The sequence below is a fragment of the Pleurodeles waltl genome, chromosome 4_2 (assembly GCF_031143425.1).
Source record: "Pleurodeles waltl isolate 20211129_DDA chromosome 4_2, aPleWal1.hap1.20221129, whole genome shotgun sequence".
Lineage (NCBI taxonomy): Eukaryota > Metazoa > Chordata > Amphibia > Caudata > Salamandridae > Pleurodeles > Pleurodeles waltl.
In genome coordinates this window covers 118,156,988-118,181,655 of record NC_090443.1, presented here as the reverse complement: position 1 = coordinate 118,181,655, position 24,668 = coordinate 118,156,988, and the positions used below count along the sequence as shown (strand labels likewise).

General features: G+C 41.8%; 1 protein-coding gene across 2 annotated transcripts in view; it reads right to left on the bottom strand.

Moving 5' to 3' along the window:
• The window catches only part of SLC11A2 (solute carrier family 11 member 2), a 334,480-nt gene that overhangs the window by 265,644 nt on the left and 44,168 nt on the right, over window positions 1-24,668 (bottom strand). For both annotated transcript variants that reach the window (XM_069230910.1, XM_069230911.1), the window contains exon 2: window positions 14,256-14,339. In XM_069230910.1, coding sequence (XP_069087011.1) covers window positions 14,256-14,339 — 84 coding nt within the window. The remainder of the gene's footprint in view (window positions 1-14,255; window positions 14,340-24,668) is intronic.

Here is a 24,668-nt window from a genome sequence, read left to right as displayed (position 1 = left end):
TGGTCAACGTAGGTAGATGGAAAGGAAATTTGATACAGAGGAAGAAGTAAATGGAAAAAGGGCAAAGTCACAGAGACTAGATACACAAGGAGACTTGACAAGAAATGAGGCACATATACAGGAGTACACAAAATGAGAAATGTAAGGGGTTACAAGACACCAGACACACAGAAAACAAGACATGCCAGTGGTAAGCAAAAGGGGCATACAGAAGGGAGGGAACAGAGAAGAATGTGGATGGTGCTTTATTTGACCTGTGGGGGCAACTGGCACTCGCCACTAATTAGTTATAGTTAGGACCTAGTTTCCATAGGAAAAACAGGTCATGTATTGCCTCTATCTGTTGATGAATCTTCACGAAATTGTCCCCAAAAAAATAAAAATAAAATAAAATCTACATTTACGTCAGCTGCTGCCTGGAAAGTTTTGGGGTGATCCGTCAAGCGGGGGTTAAAAAAAAGGGGGAAGGGGGTCAAAAAACATGTGTTCCCCCCCATGTTAACTTTGAACACGACTACAGCCCGAACAGCTGGATGACTTTACACCGATTTTTCAAAAAGCTAACTCTTGGTCCGAATCGCACCCTTTTTGTGATTTGGTGCAAATACGTTCAGTAGTTTTCTAGTTATTAAATGAAAAACAAATTTGTATGTATAGAGACACAGATCTGTCACGATTCCTGCACGGAGTATTGCTGCACCATTTCCCAGGAGCAGTGCTGTGATTGCGTAGCCGCAACCAGTGCATAAAATTGGGGTGGGCCACCATTTCATGAAGCGGTACCCGGTCCCAGGGGATAGAAATAAAGCTTAGAAAGAACAGAAGGGGACAGGGTAGGATTATCCTGACCCCATGGGGTCATTTCAGGGGTGTCTGAGGGACCCCCCTTATGAGTTTTAAAATGGGCAAAATAATTTTTCCCACTTGCGCAAGTCACAGTGTGTTCTGAGAAATGAAACTGTGTTTGTATTTGAAGTCGACACACTCACTAGAAAAGCCAAACTTGCAATGTAAATGTATTCTCCAAAACTAGAGGAAAACAGAGATAAGTGGCAAGTATTTGCTGCTTATTTATTTGTAGAGGGACGCTTTGACTTGTCCACGCAGCCAGTTATATGTAAGTTCTGCTATGGTAAGTTAGAGGATAACAAAATGTCAGCTATAGCAGTACATAACTTAGAACTAGTGACTATTCCAGAACAATTGTGAGATTTAAATGATTATGAATCAATCCCTGTTCACTCTCTACATCCATTTCAAGCTATTATACAGTTGGAACCAAAAACAGGTAAATGACCTTCAACAGAAAGGCCTCAAATGAAGAGTAGTGTATTTGCCATTAGACTTTAAACAGGATATTGAAACTCTAGGGTTAGACAAAAGCATTGATGAGCCACTTATCATTCTAGTAAATGGTGTGCTAACCAAGAAAAAGAAATCTGACAAGAGTCAGTTAAGAGTAATAAAGTAAAACAGGCAAGAAATGTAAGAGCACTACAGCATCCATCCCTTACATTCTAAATAAGTCATTGGTGACTCTATTGAGCTCTTTTAAATAAAACAAGCAAAGGAGCTTCTATGAGTGTGTGGGGAAAACTTTTTAGAGGCTCACTGTTTTCGCCAACTGTTTCTCTTTGGAGAAGGTGGTCGCTATGATGATTGGCCCTTCCAAATATCAGCAGCTGAATACCGATCAACACGATTATATTCAGAGGATCCAAGATTTCTCCAGTGGGTTGCATTCATATTTTATCTTCAGTTTGAGAGTGACTTGTCTGGTCTTTCGTATGCTGTAAACCACATTCTAAAGCCAGGAGGTAATCTTAAAGATTTCTCTGCAAGAGAACTTGTTGACAATGTACATAGAAATGATGAAAACTTAGAACGCCATTAAATTAATCAAGTTATATTCTAACACGGCATCATTGAGTATTGGTATCGTTGTAATGGTGGACTCAAATGTATGCTGAGAAACCTGGGTGCACCTACCTGGTTTCTGACACACAGTTGCACTGAGTATGCGTGGGATGACCTGCTTGAATTTTTGAGCGAGGCAAATTCAAACATAAAGGACATCAATTTGAAGACAGCTGTAGAACTTTGCTCATTAGATGCTGCTGTTTGTAGATATTACCACAGGCTCCAAGCTATGCTGGCTTTTATCTGCAACAAAACACCCCCCTCTTAGAGAAGTAACTGATTTCTTTTGGCACTTAGAGTATCAAGGAAGAGGTGCTTCTCCTATTCACATGCTGTTATGAATAAACGACGCACCAAAATTTGGAGCAGACAGTGATGAGTCTGTACTGTCTTTCATAGAACGGTATGTGACATGTGTCATACTGAAAGACACTGGTGGGTAGTGCTGCCATCGTAAATACAGATCCAAAGGAATCCCTGGATCCTCTAACGTAAAGGTGAGGTGTTATATAATAAAACATCAGAAGTTCTGAGAAACTGTCCTGACAACACATATTTCTGTGTATGTTGCTGGGACATAATGTACGCTTTGTGTCGGCAATAACTAATAAGCTTATCATAGTCAGCCTTGGAGAAAGCAGAGAATGCATATGTCAGGAAAGAAAAAGAATAACAAAAGCCTGCACAAAAAGGCAACTGATAAAAGAATAAAAACAGCTCCACTAAAACAAAGCTTTTTCTAAAATAACAAAATGAATAAAATGCCATGTATCTAGGTAAAAGGGCACAAGCTGCTGGCCTAAGTTAAAATAGATAAAATAATGTGCTTGTGTACTTGATAAAAACAACCCTATGACAGGTTTAAACTACTATGATAATGTTGTTCTCAAAGTACTATTCCACTTACCACAAGTTGTAAATGCAATGCAAGAAAAAACAATGAACACATTGTGTACAGCACTCTCTCATTCCCTTCAACGATTACCTTGTAATAGGACTGCAATACATTCTGCTTTAGGCATTTGAGAACCAGTAAACCTATGTACTGGATCTGTAGTGTTTACTCTCAACCCTCAACAAGATGCACCGGAATTTATTATGGTGATCCTTGGAATTTTAGAACAAGGATAGGTAAATATTGATGACATATTTAGACTGAGTTACCATGAGTGTGAAGATTGCTCTTTTTCACCTACCACCGAATTCCATTCTGAGCAATTTCTCTAATTAACTCTGCAGGATTCAAAAAGTGAGTTTTATGATAAATCAATAAAACAAAAGTGACCAAAATATGACCTGTCCAAATATCAAATCAAATGTATTATCTATATTGCTTATACAGAGAGGTGGTAAATACATTATAGTAATGTTTCAATGATGGAGAGCTGATGGATTGAAATTGGACACCGAAATTACAAACTTCAAAGCTGGGCAAATATCAATCTCTGGGAGAACATAATGTACTTTAGGTATCATCTTCTACAAAGGCCTTAATATAACACCTAGACATTGTACTGTATATTTAAAGACGCAAACTGGTTGGACGGAATGCAATGACAGCAGTCTGAAATAAAAATAAAAAAATAAAAAACCTACCTTTCAAACTTTAAAATTCCATCCTATTTTTTCTTCAGCCACAGTTCTAAGGAGGATTTGAGAAAAAAAGTGGTATACAGTCTTCTGTCTATGTGGATCACTACTGTTGAAGACATCATTTGGCCTATCAACGGCCTATCAGGGGTGATGACTACAAAAAGATGTGCAAAATTCAAGAACGGATTATATCAGTTCGTAGTTTTGTGCCAAGTATAATAAGCAAAATGTTTTTAACATATGGTCTTTTGGTTAGTGTAGCTTAAATAAATAATTTACGAATTGTAGTGAGTGCAATTCACGTCATCACTTATTTGTAGTGAAATACTGTGGCGTTATGTATTTTTTTCTAAAATGTAAATTATTTTTTAATGATCACTATACAGTACTCCATTTATATGTAGTAGAGTAAAGGCTGAGAACATAAAGTGGGAAAATAAAATGCTTTACCATAATGTCACTGTTACAGTATAGGCAATGTATACTTTTATCTCAGCACTCTTCTAAACATAATACTAACTTATAATAATGTTCTTTTTCGTTTCTCAACAGTGTTTGAGAGATACGTCGTCAAATGTGTCAAGATACTACTGGCAGCTAAATATCTCTTTGAGATACTTATGGAGACAGTCTTTATGCATAGAAAGTCTTTGATATGTGTTGCCACCAGTTTGTTTTCTTGTCACTCACCCATACACGCCCTCACACACACATACTCAGTCACTCTCCCATGTAAGCACTGTCTCAGCCGTACATACACCATTTATACATTCACTCACTCATGCCCTCACTCACTAACCCATACAACACTCATGCAGTCATTCAATCACCTGTACACCACTGGTAAACTCACTCACCCACACATGCAGTCATGCCCTCAGTCAGTCATCCATACACACACTGATACACTCAGTCACCCATACACCACTCGCACACATACTCAGCCATGCAGGTACTCAAGTGCTCAGTCAATCACATATACACCACTCATTGAATCATTCACCCACCCATACACACACAGTCAACCACCCATACACTACTCATGCACTAACTCACTCCTCCATACACCACTTATGCATTCACTCAACCATACACCAGTCATGCACTCACTCTCCCATACACGCACTCATACACTTAGTCAATGCCCTGTATACCACTCATGCACTCACTCATCTATGGATGCACTCATGTACCCAGTCAATCGCCCATATAGGACTCATGCACACACACACACACACACACACTCATACACTCAGTGAATCATTCATACACCACTCACTCGCACATAGTTGCACTCATGCACTTAGTCATCCATACACCACCACCACCTGCGTGGAGTGGTGACTATTAAAAAAAAAAAAATATATATATATATATATATATATATATATATATATATATATATATATATATATATATATATATATATATATAGATTCACACACACTAATGCACACTCAGTAACTCATGCACCCACTCAGACACTCCTGCTTCCATTCAGACACCCGCTCAGAAACACACCACCAATCACAGATACTCATACAACCACTCAGACCCACATACTCATACACCCACTCACAGACCCTCTGACACTCACACACCCGAGACCCACTCAGCAACTCACGCACCCACTCACACCAACACACACTCAGATGCACTCACTCATGCACCCACTGAGATGCCCACTCAGGCTCGCAGACACGCTAACACCCACCACTCACTCACAGACCCACTCAGACTCACACACCCACTCACAATCCCACACAGACCCAAGCACTCTGACAAACACAGAAATTCATACACCTACTTACAGACTCACTCACCAACTCACGCACCCACTGAGACACAAACCACTCAAACCCACTCAGACCCACTCACACCCTACTCGCGCACTCACTTGAACAACCATACACCACTCATGCGCTCACTCACCACTTATGCACTCACTTATACACCACTCATGCATTCACACCCCCATACACGCACTCATGCACTCAGTACCCCATACATGCACTCAAGCACCAATACACCACCTCACATACACACTCAATCACCCATACACCACTCATGCACTTACTTAACCATCCATACAGCACTCAAACTTAGTCACCCATATACGCACTCATTTACTCACCCATATGCTACTCATACACTCAGTCACTGATCCATACACGTACTTATGGACTCATTCAATCACCCTTACAACACTGATAGACTTAGGTTGTCACTGGTTTATCAGGGAGTAAATAAGTCAGTACAGACACTTACACCTATAGTCTACTGACACACGCTTGTATTAGATTAGACACCTACCAGCACAACCAGTCACTCATCATAAAGACTAATACAACCACCCATTTACTTAAATAGTCACTAGTATATGCACTTGCTCACATATTCAATCACTTATCCAATGATATACTCATTTAAACACTCAGTAAAATACCAATAGACATTACAAGGTACATTCACACTGCTACAAACAGTTTTTATTGGTTATGTAATATAAATCTCATACATACATACAGTGCACATCAGCAACTTCGCATACAATATTTTCACATGGATTGTACTGAGGTCAGGCTATATAAAGGTACCATCAATTACCAGCTTCTCCCAGTTATCCGTTGGTGCCAGCCATCTAGCAGCATGCTGCAGGTGCGCCACGCTGTAATAGAAGTATACATCCAGGACTGCCAGTCCCCCCTCCTCCATGTCCCTCTGCAAGATTGCCAGTGATACCTGGCAACGTTTGCCCGCCCAAATCAATGCAATTAATATACCGTTCAATTTGCAAAAGACACACTCTTCCAGGGGAAATAAGGAGTTCTGGACTAAATAGAGGCAACGAGGAGGAAGACTATCTTAGCTAGCGCCACCCTCTATAACTGAAAGCCGGAGACTATTCCAGAATTTAACAGAGTTTTCTAGTCCCTGCAACACCATTTCCACATTTTGTAGCCTATGGTGATCTACATTGTGTGTTACACTGATCCCCAAATATCAAAAGCTGTCCATTTCCCATCGAAGCCCCACATTCAGCAGTTGCAGTCTTGGTCTCCCCACCCGGTCTCTTAAAGGGAAAAGCAGTGACTTATGTGTGTTAATTCAGGGACCCGAAACCTCGCCAAAGTCTTCCAATAACTGTGCCAGAATAGGCATCAATGCCTCGGGTGCCCGCAAGTAGACCTGTACGTCATCAGCACGGAGCGAGTTGATATGGGTCATACCTCCCATTTCAATACCCCACGGCACCAATTCCACCCTCAGCAACTGTACAAGTGGCTCCATCGCCAAGACAAACAGCAAGGGCAATAGGGGGCACCCCTGTCTAATTCCTTTCCCCACCCACCAGGCATCCGAGGTCTCCCACCACTTTAATGCGAACCGACGGGTCCATGTATAAGAGGCTAATCCAGGAGCAGAAAATGGGACCAAGCCCCCACACCTCGCAGCACCGTCTTTAAGAAGGCCCACTCAACCATATCAATTGCCTTTTCAAGGTCCAGAGAGACCAGAGCATGTTTAACATGGTGAGAGGCCTATATGCAGCAGGATCCAGTAAATCCCCCCCCCCCCCATTGCCCTCCCCCGTAGCTTCGGCATCAGGCAGATCAACCCTTCCCTCATGGTCTGCGGGAGGACCCCTATCTGGCGTGCCTCGCGCCAGACCTCCAGCAGTTTGTCTCACAAAGTGGTCACGAAGGCCTTGTAGAACTCAGTCAGAAAGCTGTCGCCTCCCACTGCTGTGGAAGCGGCGAGCGCTTTTATGGAGTCGGTCACCTCTTCCAGAAATATGTCCCCCTTAAGGCCTTGAGCCTCTTCCCCATTCAGACGAGGCAGTTTCACCCGTGCCAGAAATCCCTCTAATTGAGTTGAGCCTCATCAACCTGCGGTCCTCCTTCATACAATGTCCCAAAGTATTTCTGCAGCGCCAGTAAAATGTCACACCGCTGGGACAGGAGCTGTCCCCACCCACTACGAAGAACTAAAAAGGGGTGACACCTTCTCCCTACGAAGCAGACATGCCAAAAGTCTGCCTGGAAGTTTCCATCCCCTTTCATGCTGTTTTAGGGAGTGGCTGTGATTTTTCACACTTGTTTATAGCCACTGTGTATTCTGTGTTTTTATGTGGTATTTTTCATTTTATTTTCCACTTAATGAAGATGGCATGTGCTCCAGAAGAACATGGAAAACAGATTGAGATTTCTTTTGAGGAAGAAGAGGAATTCCAGCCAAAAAAGAAAGACAGTATAGTTTGGCAGTTTTTTCAGTGCCGACTAGTGAAAAAAAAAGTTAATATCAGAAAAGTGACATGTAATTTATGTCAGAATACTCATGCGGAACAGAAAAAAAAAATCACAGCCACTCCCTAAAACAGCATGAAAGGGGATGAAAACTTCCTACAAATATGACAGAAAGGCGTTTAACTTATTAAATGCCTTTATTTCTATGTCACATATGGGATGTGCGATACCGACGCAGCTCAAGGCGGCTCCATAGTGACTTCGGAAAATACAATAAAATAATATTTTTAATGTATTTCTCTGTAAATATAGTAGTTTTATTAGTGTATTAGTAAACCTCTTTCCTTAAAGTAAACTTTAAAATTGTCGATATATGTGTGTTTTACTAATGAGAAAAAAAAAAAAGGGGAGGCCGTAGTCATGTGCCCAGACCGAATCCTGAAACATGTGCCAGCACGTACGACAATAGGTCTTTTAAAAAAGTATTTAAAAAACTGCCACGCCTGGATTTACGCATGTGCATTTTTGTCATTGTGCGCCGTGTTGTAAAATCTTCGGGAAATAATACTGTGAGCAGAACACTAATGAGAAATTGACAGACCGATCCATTTTACAATTGTAATCACTCAGCAAAGGTGTCAGTGTTGGAGTCACTGATGGATTCATGAAGAGCAGTAACGTCGACATCACCTGTTCGGGGCTCTCCAAGGTCCCTCCACAACCAGGGGAGCCGTCGTCTGCCCCACACGCCTAAATATATTATTGATAAACCTGGCGCTCTCCTTGCAGAAGCACATAGGCAACTAAAAGTAGCCATGCTGCTGCTCAACACAGGCCACAGTGTCATAAGGACAGACTAATGCAAGACGAGTCATTAACGACAAAGAAGGTAAAAGTGTTTCTTAAGCAGTGTGATGCAACTCCTAACTTCCAAGTAAACAAATGCGATCATGCACATCTATTTCTAAACAGGCTATAATCGGTATGTGTGCAGAATGGCACAAGGCATAACTGCTGGTTTCTACAGTGTTCCTGAAAAGGAATGAAATGTAACAAACACGTAAGCACACTGAAACACTGTCAGCCATGTTACAAATATAAACATAGCAAGTGCAACAACGGAAACTCCAGTTCACTAAACCCCAAACAATCAGAACTTCTTCTGGATGTCGAAAGCAAAGCTTGTTTTGTCTTGTATTTCATGTTAAAAAAGTATGTGACACATGTAATGGTTGCAACTGCATGGTTGATCTATTGAAGTGCAATGTGATCTGAGGTGACTAATATGTGATTTCTTTTTCTTCGTCTCCTGGAGAGAGGAGAACCCAGTGATTCTCCCTTTTAAATACCCTAATTATAGAAATGCCCAAAATGTATAGCACCACCCACGCAGCCACTCACACAGCCATATAGCCACGCAAACACCAACTCACCAACTTATTCAATCACTCATACACCCACTATCAAAGGTTACAGGGATGTTACAGTTAGTAAAATTACACTTTAACCCCTTCGCTACCAAACCTTTCCCCCTTCAGGTGCCAGGCCATTTTTTGGCTATTTAGGGCAGTTCGCGCTTAGGCCCTCATAACCTTTTGTCCACAGAAGCTACCCCCGCCAAATTTGCATCCTTTTGTTTCCAACATCCTAGGGATTCTAGAGGTACCAAGAGTTTGTTGATTACTCTGGAGGAGACCAAGAAATTAGCCAAAATACAGGGGTCCTTTTTTTTTTTTTTTTTTTTTAAAGAAAAAAAAAAACAACGGGAAAAGGGCTTCAGAAGAAAGCTTGTAGTTTTTTCCTGAAAATGGCATCAACAAAGTTTGATGTGCTAAAATCACCCTCTTCCCAGATTTCAGGAACAGGCAGACTTGAATAGGAAAATCAAATTTTTCAACACAATTTTGGCATTTTACTGGGACATACCCCATTTTTACTATTTTTTGTGCTTTTAGCCTCCTTCCAGTTAGTGACAGAAATGAGTGTGAAACCAATGCTGGATCCCAGACAGCTAAATATTTCTGAAAAGTAGACAAAATTCTGAATTCAGCAAGGGGTAATTTGTCCTTCAAGGTTTTCCTACAGAAAGTAACAGCTAAAATAAAAACGTATTGAAATTGAGGTGAAACAAAACAGCCATTTTTCTTCACGTTTTACTCTGTAACTTTTTCCTGCAATGTAAGATTTTCAAAAGCAATATACTGTTACATTTGCTGGACTCTTCTGGTTGCGGGGATATATGTAGGGCTTGTAGTTTCATCAAGAACTCTTGGGTACCCAGAGCCAATAAAGGAGCTGCACCTTGCAATGGGTTTTCATTGTATACCGGGTATAGAGCAATTCATTTGGTGGAATATAAAGAGTGAAAAATAGGTATCAAGGAAACCTTTGTATTTCCAAAATGGGCATAAGATAAGGTGTCGAGAAGTAGTGGTTATTTCCACATCTCTGAATTCTGGGGTCCCTATACTAGCATGTGAATTACAGGGCACTTCTCAAATAGATGTCTTTTTTTACACACGGTCTTACATTTGGAAGGAAAAAATATAGAGAAAGAGACAAAGACAAGGGGCAATAACACTTGTATTCCCTCAAGTCTTCCGATAAAAATGGTACCTCACTTGTGTGGGTAGGCCTAGTGCCCACGACAGGAAATGCCCCAAAACACTATGTGGACACATCAAAATTATCAAATACAAAACTATCTGTTTTTGCAGGGGAGGGGGTATGGGGAGGGGCACCTGCATTTTTGGTCCTGGGCCCAGCAGCCATCTAGGGAATCATACCAAACTCCAAACTTTTCTGAAAACTAAACACCTGAGGGAGTCCACGGAGGTGTGATTTGTGTGGATTCACCAATGTTTTCCAACCCAGAATCCTCTGCAAACCTCAAATTTAGCTAAAAAATATATATATATTTTTTTTATCACATTTTTCCCGCATTTATGTGTGGGATCATCGCAGCGGCACACATTTCATACCACCAAACGTTCCCCTCAGTCTCCTGGTAAAAATGATACCTCATTTGTGGTATGTGACAGGGAAGAGCCAAAAACAGGTCAAAAAAGAGGGGGAACCAAAGCAGGTCCAAAAGGGCAGTTTGGGAAAAAAAGTTTTTGGGCTGACAAGGGGGGCAGAATTTTTATCGGTATAGATGGGACAATGCTGGGTGGTAGGAATTTTGTGGATTCCTGCAGATTCAGGAAGGTTCCATCTAAAAAATGTGGGAAAAATGTGTAATTTCCAGCAAAGTTGGAGTTTTGCGGGGCATTGTGGGTAAGAAAATGATGCGGGGTGCATGTGAAGCACACCACCCTGGACTCATCCAGATGTTTATTTTTCAGATGTGTCTAGGTCTCGTAGATTTTTCTACATGGCAGCATCCCACAGTCCAAAAAGTACAGCCCTCACCATTCCAAGTGGGACGATTTTGAGAGTAAGACAAGCTCTTATGTCCCAAATGTAAAACCAAAACCCAAAATAATCAAATGTCCTCTTGCTTGCCGTGGGATAAGATGATTTAGTGTGTGGGGGAGAGCTGAAAGACTGTTACCCCACTCAGCTGTGGTGAGGGGTATAACCATGCCCCCCATACTGGCTGGTAGCCACCACCCCACTATTTTTTTTATTAACTGGTATCTAGTAGGCTTTCTGCCACCACCCCCTGGTAGTGGATTGGGGGTAATTGCCCCATCTGCCCATTTATTTGGGGTGGTCGTATGGCCATACACCACCCCCTTTTTTTGAGAAAAGAAAAAAAAAAAAACTAAAAAAAAACTTCCCTGGTCTCTGGTGGGCCTTACAAAAATAGGCTGATCTGTCCCCAATGGCCAATAGTAACGTGCCCCTATGGGGAGCGACCCTTGCCCAAGGGGGTGCCCCCTAAACAAAACAACCCCCCCCCAGCCCCCTGTGCCTAAGTGGTTTCTGCCCCCCCCCCCCCGGGGGCAGATCGGCCAAGTAGAAATAGCCTGATCTGTCCCCAAGGGGAACAGAAATGGCCTCAAATAACATTTGCCCCCCCAAGGGAACAATCCTTGCCAAAGGGGTTTGTTCCCTTGCATGAAATTGTCATAAAAAAAAATAAAGATCTCTGGTGTCTAGTGGTTTCTGCCTGCCTTGGGGCAGATCAGCCTAATGAAAGGAGGCAGATATGGCCTAAAATAAATCCCCCCCCGCCCCATGGGAGCAAGCCTTGCCCTTGCTCGCGCTTCCCTCAGGCCTACACTTGGACGAGGTGGTTACGTCCCTGGCGCCTGAGCGCAATGGCAGCAGATGTAACCACCTCGTCCAGGGCACCCGAGGGGTTAAAAAAAAACTTTTTTTTTTAAATCACTGGCAAAAAAACAAAGGTTGCAGGGACATTATAGTTGGGAAATAGAATTTTTTTAAAACCTTAGAAATTCCCTGAAGTAAAAAAACAAAGGTTACAGGGATGTTAGGCTCACATTTCACTCATACAAAACCGTAGAAATTTAACAGTTATAGCTACCTGAGCTAACAATAACTAACGACCCAACAATGCACAGCTTATGACGTCACATATTACATCACTCATGACATCGCAAGGGAGCAAGTTACAGTTACCCTAGGGCATGAGCCACCCAACCCCATGTTGCACACAGCCTTCAGCCATGCGCAGCAGGGACTGGCCACAGGGCCTGGCCTGCGCCCAATCCCTGATAATCCCTGAAACCCACGCCGCACACAGCCTTTGGCAAGTGTTGGCCACAGGGTCTGCAGCCAACCTCCATAACCACCCAACCCCGCACCATGCGCAGCCGAACAGTCTCTCTCTCTTTATGTGAGAATAAGTGTGAGAGGGAGTCTCTGGGTGTGCAAGTGTCTGGGTGTGAAAGTGGGTGCGTGAGGGTCTGAGTAGTTCTGTGAGTGGGTGCTTGAGAGTCTCAGTGGGTCTGTGAGTGGGTGTGTCAGTATCTGAGTGGGTGTGTGAGTGTGTGTGTTAGTATCTGAGTGGGCGCTTGAGGGTCTGACTGGGTTTGGGAGTGGGCGTGTGAGTTGGTCTGAAAGTGGGTGTGGGAGTCTGAGTGGGTGGGTGTGTGAGTGGGTGCTTGAGGGTTTGAGAAGGTGAGTGAGTTGGTCTGTGGCCGGGTGCGTGAGTGAATGAATTAGTGTATGAATGAGTGCATTTTTTACATTTTTACTTATTCGCAATTAAATTCACATTATTCGTGAAGATCGCTCGTGGTGAAGAAAAATCTCTTCAAACCGATAACTTGACCCTCAATATCCCTACATCATAATCTTGGGTCAGGGTACCTCCAACCTGACCCCTCACGCTACTTTTCATTTTGTTTTGCTTCCCCGGGGACCATGTTCGGGGACCTAAAAATGGCGGCCGCAACTTTCTGTTCCTGTTTTGTCCAGCCAATTACAGCGCTTCTATTCGCGACCTCAGATATACAAATTCGGATTTTCTTTAATTTCTCATAAACTTCTGAATGATTTACACCAAATATGAAAAGGCGTAACCTGGGTAAAGAAACTTTTTGACCTCCGCCCCCTTTTTCCTCTGCCCCCGCTTGACGGATCGCCCCAAAACTTCCCAACCTGGCAACAAGAATCACAGCACACTTTTTGGTGGAATATTTTGTGAGGATTCATCAAGCAGTGCCAACGATATAGGCAAGTCCAAAAATGCTTTTTTCCTCTGGAAACATGGTCCGAACTAGAGCTACCTACTGGCGATAGCCAGTGATAGATAGATAGATAGATAGATAGATAGATAGATAGATAGATAGATAGATAGATAGATAGATAGATAGATAGATAGATAGATAGATAGATAGATAGATAGATAGATAGATAGATAGATAGATAGATAGATAGATAGATAGATAGATAGATAGATAGATAGATAGATAGATAGATAGATAGATAGATAGATAGATAGACAGACACACACAAACGGGAGAAAGACAGAAAAACCGACACAAAATTAGAAAGCATAAATACACAAGAGTGTAAAGGGACAGGCAGCATTTGGCAGCGGATTCAAGAGGCGCTGGCATTCAGCGTACTGACATTTCATAGCGCCGGCCACGGGCATTTCAGAAACGAAACCTTGAAAATGAGACTTGTACGGAGAGCTCGCAAGAAGGGGAACAGAGGCAAAGACAATATTATATTTTTCAGAGGGAAGAAAGAGTTTGGACGCAGAGAGCTAAGTAGTAAGGTCGCTAAAATTTGGTGTCGCCCACTTTGGAAAAATGTCCAGGTTCAAAATGACAGCTCCAACGACACCCCTTTTGAATCAATTAAAGGAAAAGAAACCCTGGCATTACACAGAATACAAAGACCAAGAAAGTTATCATATTGTGATGGACGAGCCTAATTCCCACCCCTGTTTACGAGGTAGATAAATCTACAGGTTCCCAGCCAATGTGCCAAAATGGCTTTCCATTCAAGACAAATCTGCAATTATCCTGGAACTATCGGCTTTAACAATAAAATAACGTGTTTGCTTCGTTTTACCATCCAGCTGCTCCCACTGCTTGTCTGGCCCCATGGTGTAAGTGGACAGAGAAGTCTCGCGCTCTTTAGAGTACGCCACATCCACTAGAAAAGAAGAAAAAAAAAACATTTTAAGGCAACATATACTTGTTATAAACCACACAACAGTCGTGCCCTCGAAATGATTTTGCCAGACTACGGACCATAGAGAAAAATCCATTCTAGAATCACAGGAAAAAAACATACCGCGCACAGATCGAGCAAACATTAAAAACATCTGCAGTGTTTATAAAAGAGCTGTGCAACAATGTGCATACGGCTGCCAAATAAGGCAAGCTTGGCGCTCTCTCACATTGTGTGCGTGAAGGTGCCTCTCTGTCCACAGCATCTAATACGTAATTCTTCATGGGGGGGGTCTACCTATTTTGTGTAAGAGTATTTGGGTAGAATAAACTCAATGAAGGATTTTATACTGGGTAAGTCGAAGGTTTGCCTTTTGGCCACCTCCCTCGGGAACTGCTGGACGACCTTCCGGTCATCAGTCAACTCGCCAATCTCTCTCTGCCAATAGGCCCATAGTCTATACAGTTCTCCCTGTGAATTCCTCATTAATGTGGCATATATAAGGGACATGGCTTTGGATGTCACATATCCATCTAAAAGTCGGGACTCATGGGGGAAATCTCCTTTGTGTCCTCTCCTCTTGGGATTCTCGATTGTGAGGCATGTTGCAGTTGCAAGTACTTGTGGTCACAGCATACTCCGCCCGGAAGTCTTCGAGCTGTACCATTCCATTTGCATCCCACAAATCATCCAACACAGAGAGATTAAGGGTAAATCTGGAGTTGGAGTGGTAAGGAGACCCACTGAAATGAACAATTCGTAGGAAGAGATATGATTGAGAGCGGCCAGGAGTGGAGTAAAGCTAAAGGAATGGGACGGCTAGGATCGTATTGTGCATAATTTGACTTCAGGCGAGCTATCACAGCTCACCTACTTCCCTTCCCTTTATTTTTTTGCCAGCACTGTAGGGGAAAAAAAAACAAGAGGTTTTTCACTTTTTTTGTATGATATTCCTGTGTAGACACCATTTCATCACGATTTTATCAGACTTTTGAAATCTAGGAAAGACATGCCAATATTTCATCTTTTTCCCTGCTACAGTGAGAAAAAGTATCCGTGAAGCTCACCTGTGGTGTTTAAAAAACAAAACCGTGGTTGGCACAGATGTCAGAGTTTGTCCCTCCTAAAGAATGCCAATCTGCAAAACGTGCTTCCGACTTAGCCATTTTTCGGCCCCTACATAGACTGGGTAATCCTCGGTAGAGGCATTTATCCAGCGGTCTATATATATTTCTGACCATTTTCATAAACTGATCTGGGTACTGTCTTCCATGCAACACTGATGATGCTGATAATGCTACCGTTCGAGTAGTGGACGATGATGAACAATTTACACTGGGATGGATGGTGGCCACCTCCCAGATGGTATTTTGGTGTCCTTTGACATGGTGGACCGTCGGCAGTTATTAAAATCTGATCTGCCATTATGACAGAGATGAGTCGTTCCTGGAGTGGATGTTTTCCGCTTTGCAGTAACACTTTGCCCAGAGTGTCTCTTCCTATTCGAGCCCGTTTAATATGGAAGGCATGCGGAGTGAGCCAAAAGTGGCCCTCTACCCCATTAAGAATGAACTACATGGAGCTGCTTGAAGACTTAGTGACTGACTCAAGCATCTTGAACCACCACCAGTAAGATCGCTCTTCACTGCATCTCAGAAAAGTCATTACTGAAACCAGTGCCTAATTTGTAAAAGATTAAGTGCTGGTCCCTAAAAATGAGTGCCACCGCTTGTGGGGCCCCAAGCAGTCACTGGCTCAAGTACGTATCTGGTAGGAGCATGGCTTTTACATGAGAGCTGTCTAATATGGAGGAGATTCAGAATAATTTCTACTTATTAAAACTAAACTCAAAGCATTTCTTCAGATTCCTTCTGCACTTCCCCGTTTCGGATTTATCAGAGTGGCTGGAGTTGAGACTTTGGCTCCTGGGGACCCAGATTTCAGTCTAGGCCTCAGTGCTTCACTCATCATCATGCAATTTTGAGCGAATCTCAACCTCCCTATGCTCAAAAATGTTATATGTATTTGGCTAATCCTATTTTGATGTACACAATACTGTAGCTTCTTCTCAAAGTAATGTATAGTGTTCCATTGTTTTCTAGCTAGTTCTGTGCTGTATAAATACCAATAAATTGGTCTAATGCAAAACCACAAAGATTCTGTTTAAGCCTAAAACCTGAATTTCAAGTTTTGTAGCTCTGTGATGTTTCAAATCTGGTTCTCACAACTGTTTCCTGAAAAAAATGTAAACATCAACCTTAAGACTTTCAATCCATTGTCTAATCCAGGGTAAACAGTAGGAATGCATTCATGATTTATCTGTGAGGCATATTACAGGCTGTTCGTTTAAGTCATACTCAGCAGTTCAACTGATCACTAGCACCCAATAATTGAAACCCATCATTCCCATCTTGATTCACTTTCACTACACTGTTCAAGGTTTGCTGCATCACAAGACGTTTTCCGTAGGTGGTCTACTTATCTGGCAGAGAAACTAAAGAGCTCAAGGAAGGACAGTGGGAACACAGAGTTTAGAAATCCTTACCAGTCCATATTGTTCTCCATTTCCTTCCTTAATTCAGTAAGATTTTGCGAGGACCTAACCAATAGGTCTAAGTTTACTGGCCCTGGTGAAGAACTCTTCCAGCCTTTTGCTGTGCTTCAGGATCAAATTCCACTGATTCGATACCCAGAGCAAACCATTCCACTTCTGCTTTTGGGGCTTCAGAGTTCACAAGCCATATCCCTCTGATGCAGGCAATGGTTGGTCGTGGGTACGTTGGTCAATGACTGAGGATATCAAATAGAGGTGGGAGTATTTGATACCCTATGTTCGGATGTAAAATATGTCTTTTGGGAATAAAAGTAAAGTTTACTCCATATAGGCTGCTTTTCGAGCAAGTAAAAATATTTTGTTTTTAAAAAGTGGGTGTTTTTGTTGTTAGCCATACTTTCTTTGTAGACAGAAATTCACATACATTTTTTTATATATATATATATTTATTTTATTTATCGCAAGTCAACTGCCTGTAATTCTATATTACATGGGAATAGTGGTCACCCTAAAGCCTTGAAATGGAGCATTCCTTATAGTCAATTCCTACGGACTCACAGGATTGGTTCAGATACTACCACCTTTAAAACAGAAACTGCCACTATGTTTGAGAGGTTTTTGAATAGAGGATATCCGTTGAAGATTCTAGATGATGCTCAGAATAGAGTAATTAATATGTCTAGGGACAAATTGCTCTTTAAAACTGCAGTCACAGAAGAAAATTCTCAAGAACATAGACAACCACGCAGATTGTTCTTTGAATTCAACATACAAAACTTAAAAATATTATACAGAAGAACAGGCATGTCTTACGACATGATCCTCACATTAAAGAAGATATTGGGAAACATCCTCAGATTACATATCGCAAAACACCATCACTGGGAGATCATTTAACGAGGAGTTGGTTTAGTTCCAAGGACAATCCGTCACGGCCAATGTTCCCTGTAAGGCGCGAGCGCGCACCTTTCCTTCCCCCATCGTGCAGGCCCCTTCGGCAAGCGCGCACGTTAATAAATAAGCCTTTTAGAGCGATATACGTGCTCCCCTAAGGCAGATAATGCTCATATTTGAATCTGGATTGAAGTGAATGAAAACAGCGTTTAAATGCCGCGGGGAGTGTTTTAAACATCATTTGGCGTAGTTTAGCATACAAGCGAGCAAGTGATATTTATGTTGAAAATTAATGGTTAATGAGCTAGGAAATGCTTCAGAACAGTAGGAAATGTGCGGTTATCAACTTTTCCATCATTGTCATACTTCATAGTTGTTTATATGCATTATCAATTTCTCAGCTCAAATAAGCCTTTTAGAGCGATAGTCGTGCTCTCCTATTGTAGAAAATGCTCATATTTGAATCTGGATTGAAGTCAATGAAAACAGCGTTTAAAGGCCGCGGGTAATGTTCCTCGGTTTTCTCTAACTGGGGTGTAGGTGGCACTTAACAGGTCATGTCCTTGGGGTGCGCAACCAGGTCACAAAACTGCCTTGATGCCCTATTGCATGGAGCAAGGATTTCCCTTTTTTTCTTTAGTGGTATGGAGAGGCTAATGCCAAAGATCTTGGCTAGTTATGCGCACGTGAATGGTCAATTTCTTGGCGCACGTATCCTTGGCTGCAGCGCACAGAGACCACACACTGCCGCACACAGTGGAAAAAAATTTGAGGGAACATTGGTCACTGCTATCTAAAAAGAGTTTGGCTTTTTGGAAATGCGGTTGTTGCAAATCTTGTAAATTTGTACCGAACACGAATAACTATCAAACATTTGATGGCAAGGTTTGTAAGATAACTGATTGCATAACTTGTGATACTGAATATGTTGTTTATGTTATTGAATGTGGCTGCCATAAAAAAAAATATATTGGCAGCACCATTCACAAACTCAAAGTTAGATTTTTACAACATTTCATGGCTATAAAGAATCAGGATAGGTCATATCCTTTAGCCAAGCATTTTCGGGAAGTCCATGACGGGGACTGCATTTCATTGTTATTCTATGGGGTCAAAAGTATTAAAAATCAATTAAAGAGGAGGAGCTAGAACATTAGAGCTCCGGCAGATGGAATCTAAAATAAATTCTGCTACTTGGCACAGAAAACCCATGGGAGCATAATTTGGATGCAGAGCTTTATGTTCATCTATGATATACGTTTTTGATCTTTTAACTTCTCCGAATTTTAAACATCTTAGTTTTTGTAATTAGGAGTTATCCTACTAGCATAATAATTCTCAGACACAGCAGCAGATAGAAAGTATTCAGAATCGGTTGCAATATTATGTCTGCTCTAGATGTAATATTTTGGTTAGTACCAGTATACTTAGTTTCAGAATTTTGGATTTACAAATAGGAGTTTTAATTGTTTATTTTTTGCACTTTCTTTTTATCACTTTGTAGATTAGTTGGGTTGTATGTTAGGACACTGAGCACTGTTGCTAATAGCGATTTTACTACTTTATTGATATAGGGTCATAGAATTGCTTCCTCGTGGATAAACTAATATATGGATTGATATATTTCTCCACATATTCCTATGAAGCTTTACATGAGGTATTTGTCTGATTTTTTTAATGAACCACTATTAATGATGGGTTGAGAATTAATTTATCAAAATGGTTTATGAGATCTTACAGTATCTATTCAAATTTTTATATCATCACTTCTTATATTAGTAATTTTAGATCGTCAGTATGGTGATGATTTAGATCATAATGGATTTAATGTTCTTGCACATACTATGTATTTTACATGTTTTATCCTGGTTGGAATTTTATTAGAATTGCTGTAGATATCTATATTGGAAATGTTTCCATTTTGTGATCATTAGACTCCTATACACATGTATTTATTTAATCCATTTTATCTGGATATTTATTATATTTAGATTATAAGCAACATTATTATTTTGCTTCTGGTTATAAATTGAATTGGAATTGATGTGGAAAGATATGTTGAAAAATATCTTTACTACCAACATAACTCATTATCCATATATTTAATTGGTTTTGTTTGGATATTTATAAATATCTAGATTGTGAAAACTAGATATTAGAAAGTCTTTTTATAATAGAATTACATATATTAGACAGTCTCGTTCCATCATGCCACAATACGAGGAAGCTTTATTGACATTTATAATATTGTTTATTGTATCATAGTAACAATTAATCATGTTTTAAGATGGCCGCCGCTGTTGCAAATGTGCAGTGGGGCATTGAAATTAAAGAAGGACTATATTGGTTAAATAGATGTGTGCAAAAATGTCAGCCAATGTCCAGTTGAAGGCGTTTGCCGAAATGTGTAGACATTTGGCCAGGACAGCATGATGGTGAATTTGCTCTAATTTTACTACTATTGATGATTTTTTCATTATAAATTGCTGACTGTGGATTTATATTTGAGAGATTCTTCTTTTTTGGATACTTTTCTCCCAACCGAACACGATCCCTGGGACATTGTGCAGCAGTCCGGTGATCTCTTTCTTTCACTTGGTTCAAGATATATATATAAAAATAAAAAAATAAAAACTGTTCAGACATTGTCCAATTCCTTTGATCTTAAATTAGGCACTAGACAGGGATGTCTGCTATCTCCTCTCGTAACTTTTAATCATTGAAACACTCCAAGAACTTTAACAATAATCAAATAAAAAGGAATTATCTTCCCATCGGCAGCGGCTTGTTGCTGATCAAAGAAGAGACAGACCGAGCATTATGGATGGGAGCTTATTTTATGCAGCTGTTTATGGATATTACCTCAACAAAAGATGGCTGAAGCATTTCCTCTAATCAGTTATTGTTCCCCTTCCCTCGTACACACTGCAGGTTTAAGTCGGCAAAACAATGTCTTAAACTATTTGGGTATCCGGTTTGGAAGAGATCTTAAAGGAACCATACTCCTCAATGAAAACAAAACAATAAATATCAAAGATATGCCAGCAGAACAGTCACCTATATTTATAACCTGGTGAGGCTTAGTCGAAACACTTAAGATGCTGTTTACTTCCTTTGTCAATTTTGCTGTTGGATTTCTATTCATCATATTCTCACAGACCTTCTTTAAGACGATGGAGAAAGGTATATCAACTTGGAGGGAGCAATCAGTCAGCGGTCTAGCTTTTCTTGGGCAGGCTAGACCGTTGGGCTCCCATTTCCGCATTTAAGTGGATGGGGATGCGGACGCGCAGCAGGTGTACCTAAGTCAAGCCAGTCAACGCCCGTTCACGCCTGAACGGGGCCTAGGGTCAGTTACTCTGCCCAAGGGGCTTGCACCACCCTCCTCAAGACATATTCTACACAGGAGGTTTTAGCTCTTAAACATGAGATTACACACAGGCACTGTATGCCTGCTGATCTTGACCATTTTAGCAAATGGAATTGTGGGAGGAGCACTTGGCACACCAAAACAACATCCGACAAGCATTGCCCTATATCCAATACACAAATTAAATCTCAAAGCAATAATGAGGCAGGCATCACTCAGCCACACATAATTTGTGGATTAATTAATGCTCGCTCCCTGGGCAAGCACACACTTGAAATTAGGGAACTGATTGAAGCGGCTCATCTTGATTCCCTCTTCATCACAGAAACCTGGGCTAAAGAAGACTCCAACCCATATTTCTTGTTGGCCTCCCCTCCAGGTAACTCTTTTTCCAGACTAGATAGGCTGGAGAAGAGAAGAGGTGGGCTTGCGGTGATCTTTAGGAGCAATTTTTACTGCTCATTGGAGGAGCTCTACACGAGCCAGGCTATTTGTGAAGGAGCTTTTGTTAAGTTACGCCTTCAGTATACCATCCTTTTTGAGGGCCTATTAATATATAGACCTCCTGGCCCAAAGAAGGATTTCATTTTGGCTTGGCCCACTATAATCGAACCGATGGCCCTATCTCCCAAGGCAATTGTCTTGGGTGACCTTAATCTCCATTTGGAAGATAAGTCGGACTCAGTTACTTGTGAGTTTTTGGGCCTGATGACGAGTCTGGATTGGGATATTTCTGATTTGGGCCCCTTCACATCGCCCGGGGCACACGCTTGATGGTATTTTCATTCGGCATGGTAATGGTACTAGGCTAGACAACAGGGCTGGTACGGAAGTAACTATCAAAACACCCCTTGCACCCAGATCTAGTAGACCATGGCACACGGTGCAGGAGACTAACCTGGCCAGGGCTTAAGTCAGGTTGGGAACAGGAGAAAGTACAGGGTATCTCTAGACCAGAGGTTTTTGAAACGTGAATTAGAGCGGCCGTTGACACATTGGCTCCTCTTGCCATACTTGAACCTAAATAGGGGCGCTCTTCTTCAGCTCCTTAGTATTCAGAGGAACTTACAAATCTGCAGAGAGTTTATCACCGTCAAGAACGTAGATGGCAGTTTAACAAAACCATGACGGAGAGAGGCAAACTTAGGGCTTCCCTTGATAAATACAAACTAGCCATTAAAACTGCAAAAATAGAATACTTCTCCCGTATTATCAGAGAAGCACAGAGCGTACCAGGGTAACTTTTTAAAGTGGTCCAAACTCTGACCCTTCCATCCCCTCCTCCCGGTCTAGAGAATTCCCACACGTTCCTCCAAGAAGTTGCGGATTTTAAGAATAAAATGATCCAACTGCAGGCAAATTTTGCACAAGCCACCCCAGAAAGAGAGGGGGGGCTTGTGGGAGGATTCTTTACTCTCAGACTCCACTCCCAGGTTGAATATCTTTCCTCCCTTACCGGCTGAAAGGATCTCCGAACTATTGGCTGCAGTCAAATCTGGTTCTCCGAATGATCCTTGCCCCCGCGGATCTTAAAGTTAGTACCTGACCTGATCTCTACATGGAACCAGTATATGCAGACATTTTGAGGGCAGGGTGCTTTCCGGATGCTTGGAAAGAATCTATTGTGATCCCGTTAATTAAGAAGCCAGGCAAGGAATCTAATGATTTAAAAAATCTGCGACCTCCCTCTTACCCTCCACGGCCAAGATCCTGGAAAGACATCTGAACACAGAACTGGCTGATTTTCTTCAAGCGAATGGTGGACTCCATCCGTCTCAACATGGGTTATGACAAGCTCATAGCACGGAATCGGCGCTGATTTCTTCAGCGGATATTATTAGCAGAAGAGTAGATCGGGGGAAGGCGCCATCCTTGTCTTACTCGATCTTTCCGTGGCTTTCAATACTATATCCCCGCAACGCCTTATTCAGTGACTGCATCAGGTAGAAGTTAGATACAGAGCACTCAATATCCTCAAGTCTTTCCTTACCAACAGATCTATCAAGGTGTCCTGTGGGGATTATAGGGCTACCCCCTTTCAATTACCATGTGGTGTCCCACAGGGGCCTTCACTTAGCCCCACTCTATTTAATCTTTATGTAGCATCATTGGCCAGTTTAGTGCGCATATCCGTTTTTCAAAATCGTGTCATATGCAGATGATACTCCGGTGATTATTCCAGTCTCTCGCAACTGGGATGAGACCGCCAATAGATTTCAGCAATGTATGAGAGAGATCAATAGCTGGATGAGCAGTAATTGGCTCAAACTTAATGGGGAAAAGACAGAAATAATTTTTTTGGGGATTAGACAGTAAGTTATGGAGTCCTTGCTGGTGGCTGGAGTCTTGCAGCGAGTGCCCTGTTCAGTGCTACTTGGCTAGAAATCTGGGCATTGTATTTGATAGTCGTCTCTCATTTGAGTTAACCAGACAGTTAAAGGCTGCTATTGGGCTTTACGGACCCTTAAGAAAATCCTTCCCTTTCTTCAAGGACAATCTGAAAATTGTGGTGGTATTGGCGTTGGTAATGTCTAGATTGGACTATTGCAATGTTGAATATTAGCAAATCCGCACTTCAACTTATCCAGAACATGGCAGCCCATTTGATTTTAGACCTACCGCATTCGGCATCTGCTAGCAGCAGCCTCAAACAACTCCACTGGCTTCCGGTGGAAAAACGGATTAAGTTTAAGTCCCTATGCTTAACTTATAAAGGCCCACCACCAAGAGGGTTGCGATTATCTTAGATCAGTTCTACAACCCTACCTGCCGGCTCGGTTGCTCAGATCTTCAGTCAGACAGCTTATTTCGGTACCCCATTGTCATAGGGTTAGGTGGGGGGACAAAGTATTCTCGGTGGGGGCAGCCAGACTCTGGAATTCACTCCCCCTTGTGATCAGGCACACAGAGACATATTTTGTCTTTAGAAAGAAACTGAAAACTTGGCTGTTCTCCCATTAGGATGGGGTTTGATGGAATGGCCTTGGTGTCGGACCGCGTACTGTCCTGTGCTCTTATGACTCACTGGTATTTATTAGCGATTTGATGCAACCGCCGTAACGTGCTCTATCAATGACTTACAATACAATAAAATGTCTGTGGAGAAAAAAAGAAAAAAAAAAGAAGACTTTCATAAAACAAACTTAGGTCCTCATGACCATCGGTGGCGTCGGACGGCCAAAGGACCCCTTGTCCCCACTGGGAACATGGTTCCTGATAACATGACAACAGTTGGGCTTGTAATCAGCCATGGCAGCGCTAAACTACACCGCCATGGTGTTGGCGTCCCCCCCCCCGTTTGGACTACCAAACTCGTAATGACCCCGCTAGGCTTAACAAGAATCTCACTTCTAAAAATACCAGGTACTGGTGCAACAGGGAGGTTGGTGTTTCACACCCAATGCACTTGACAAACCAATTTGGCTTCCAAATAAATCCGACTTACTATTCTCTCTCCCTCAAAATGCAGCTTTTTTCAATCATCCATACTAAT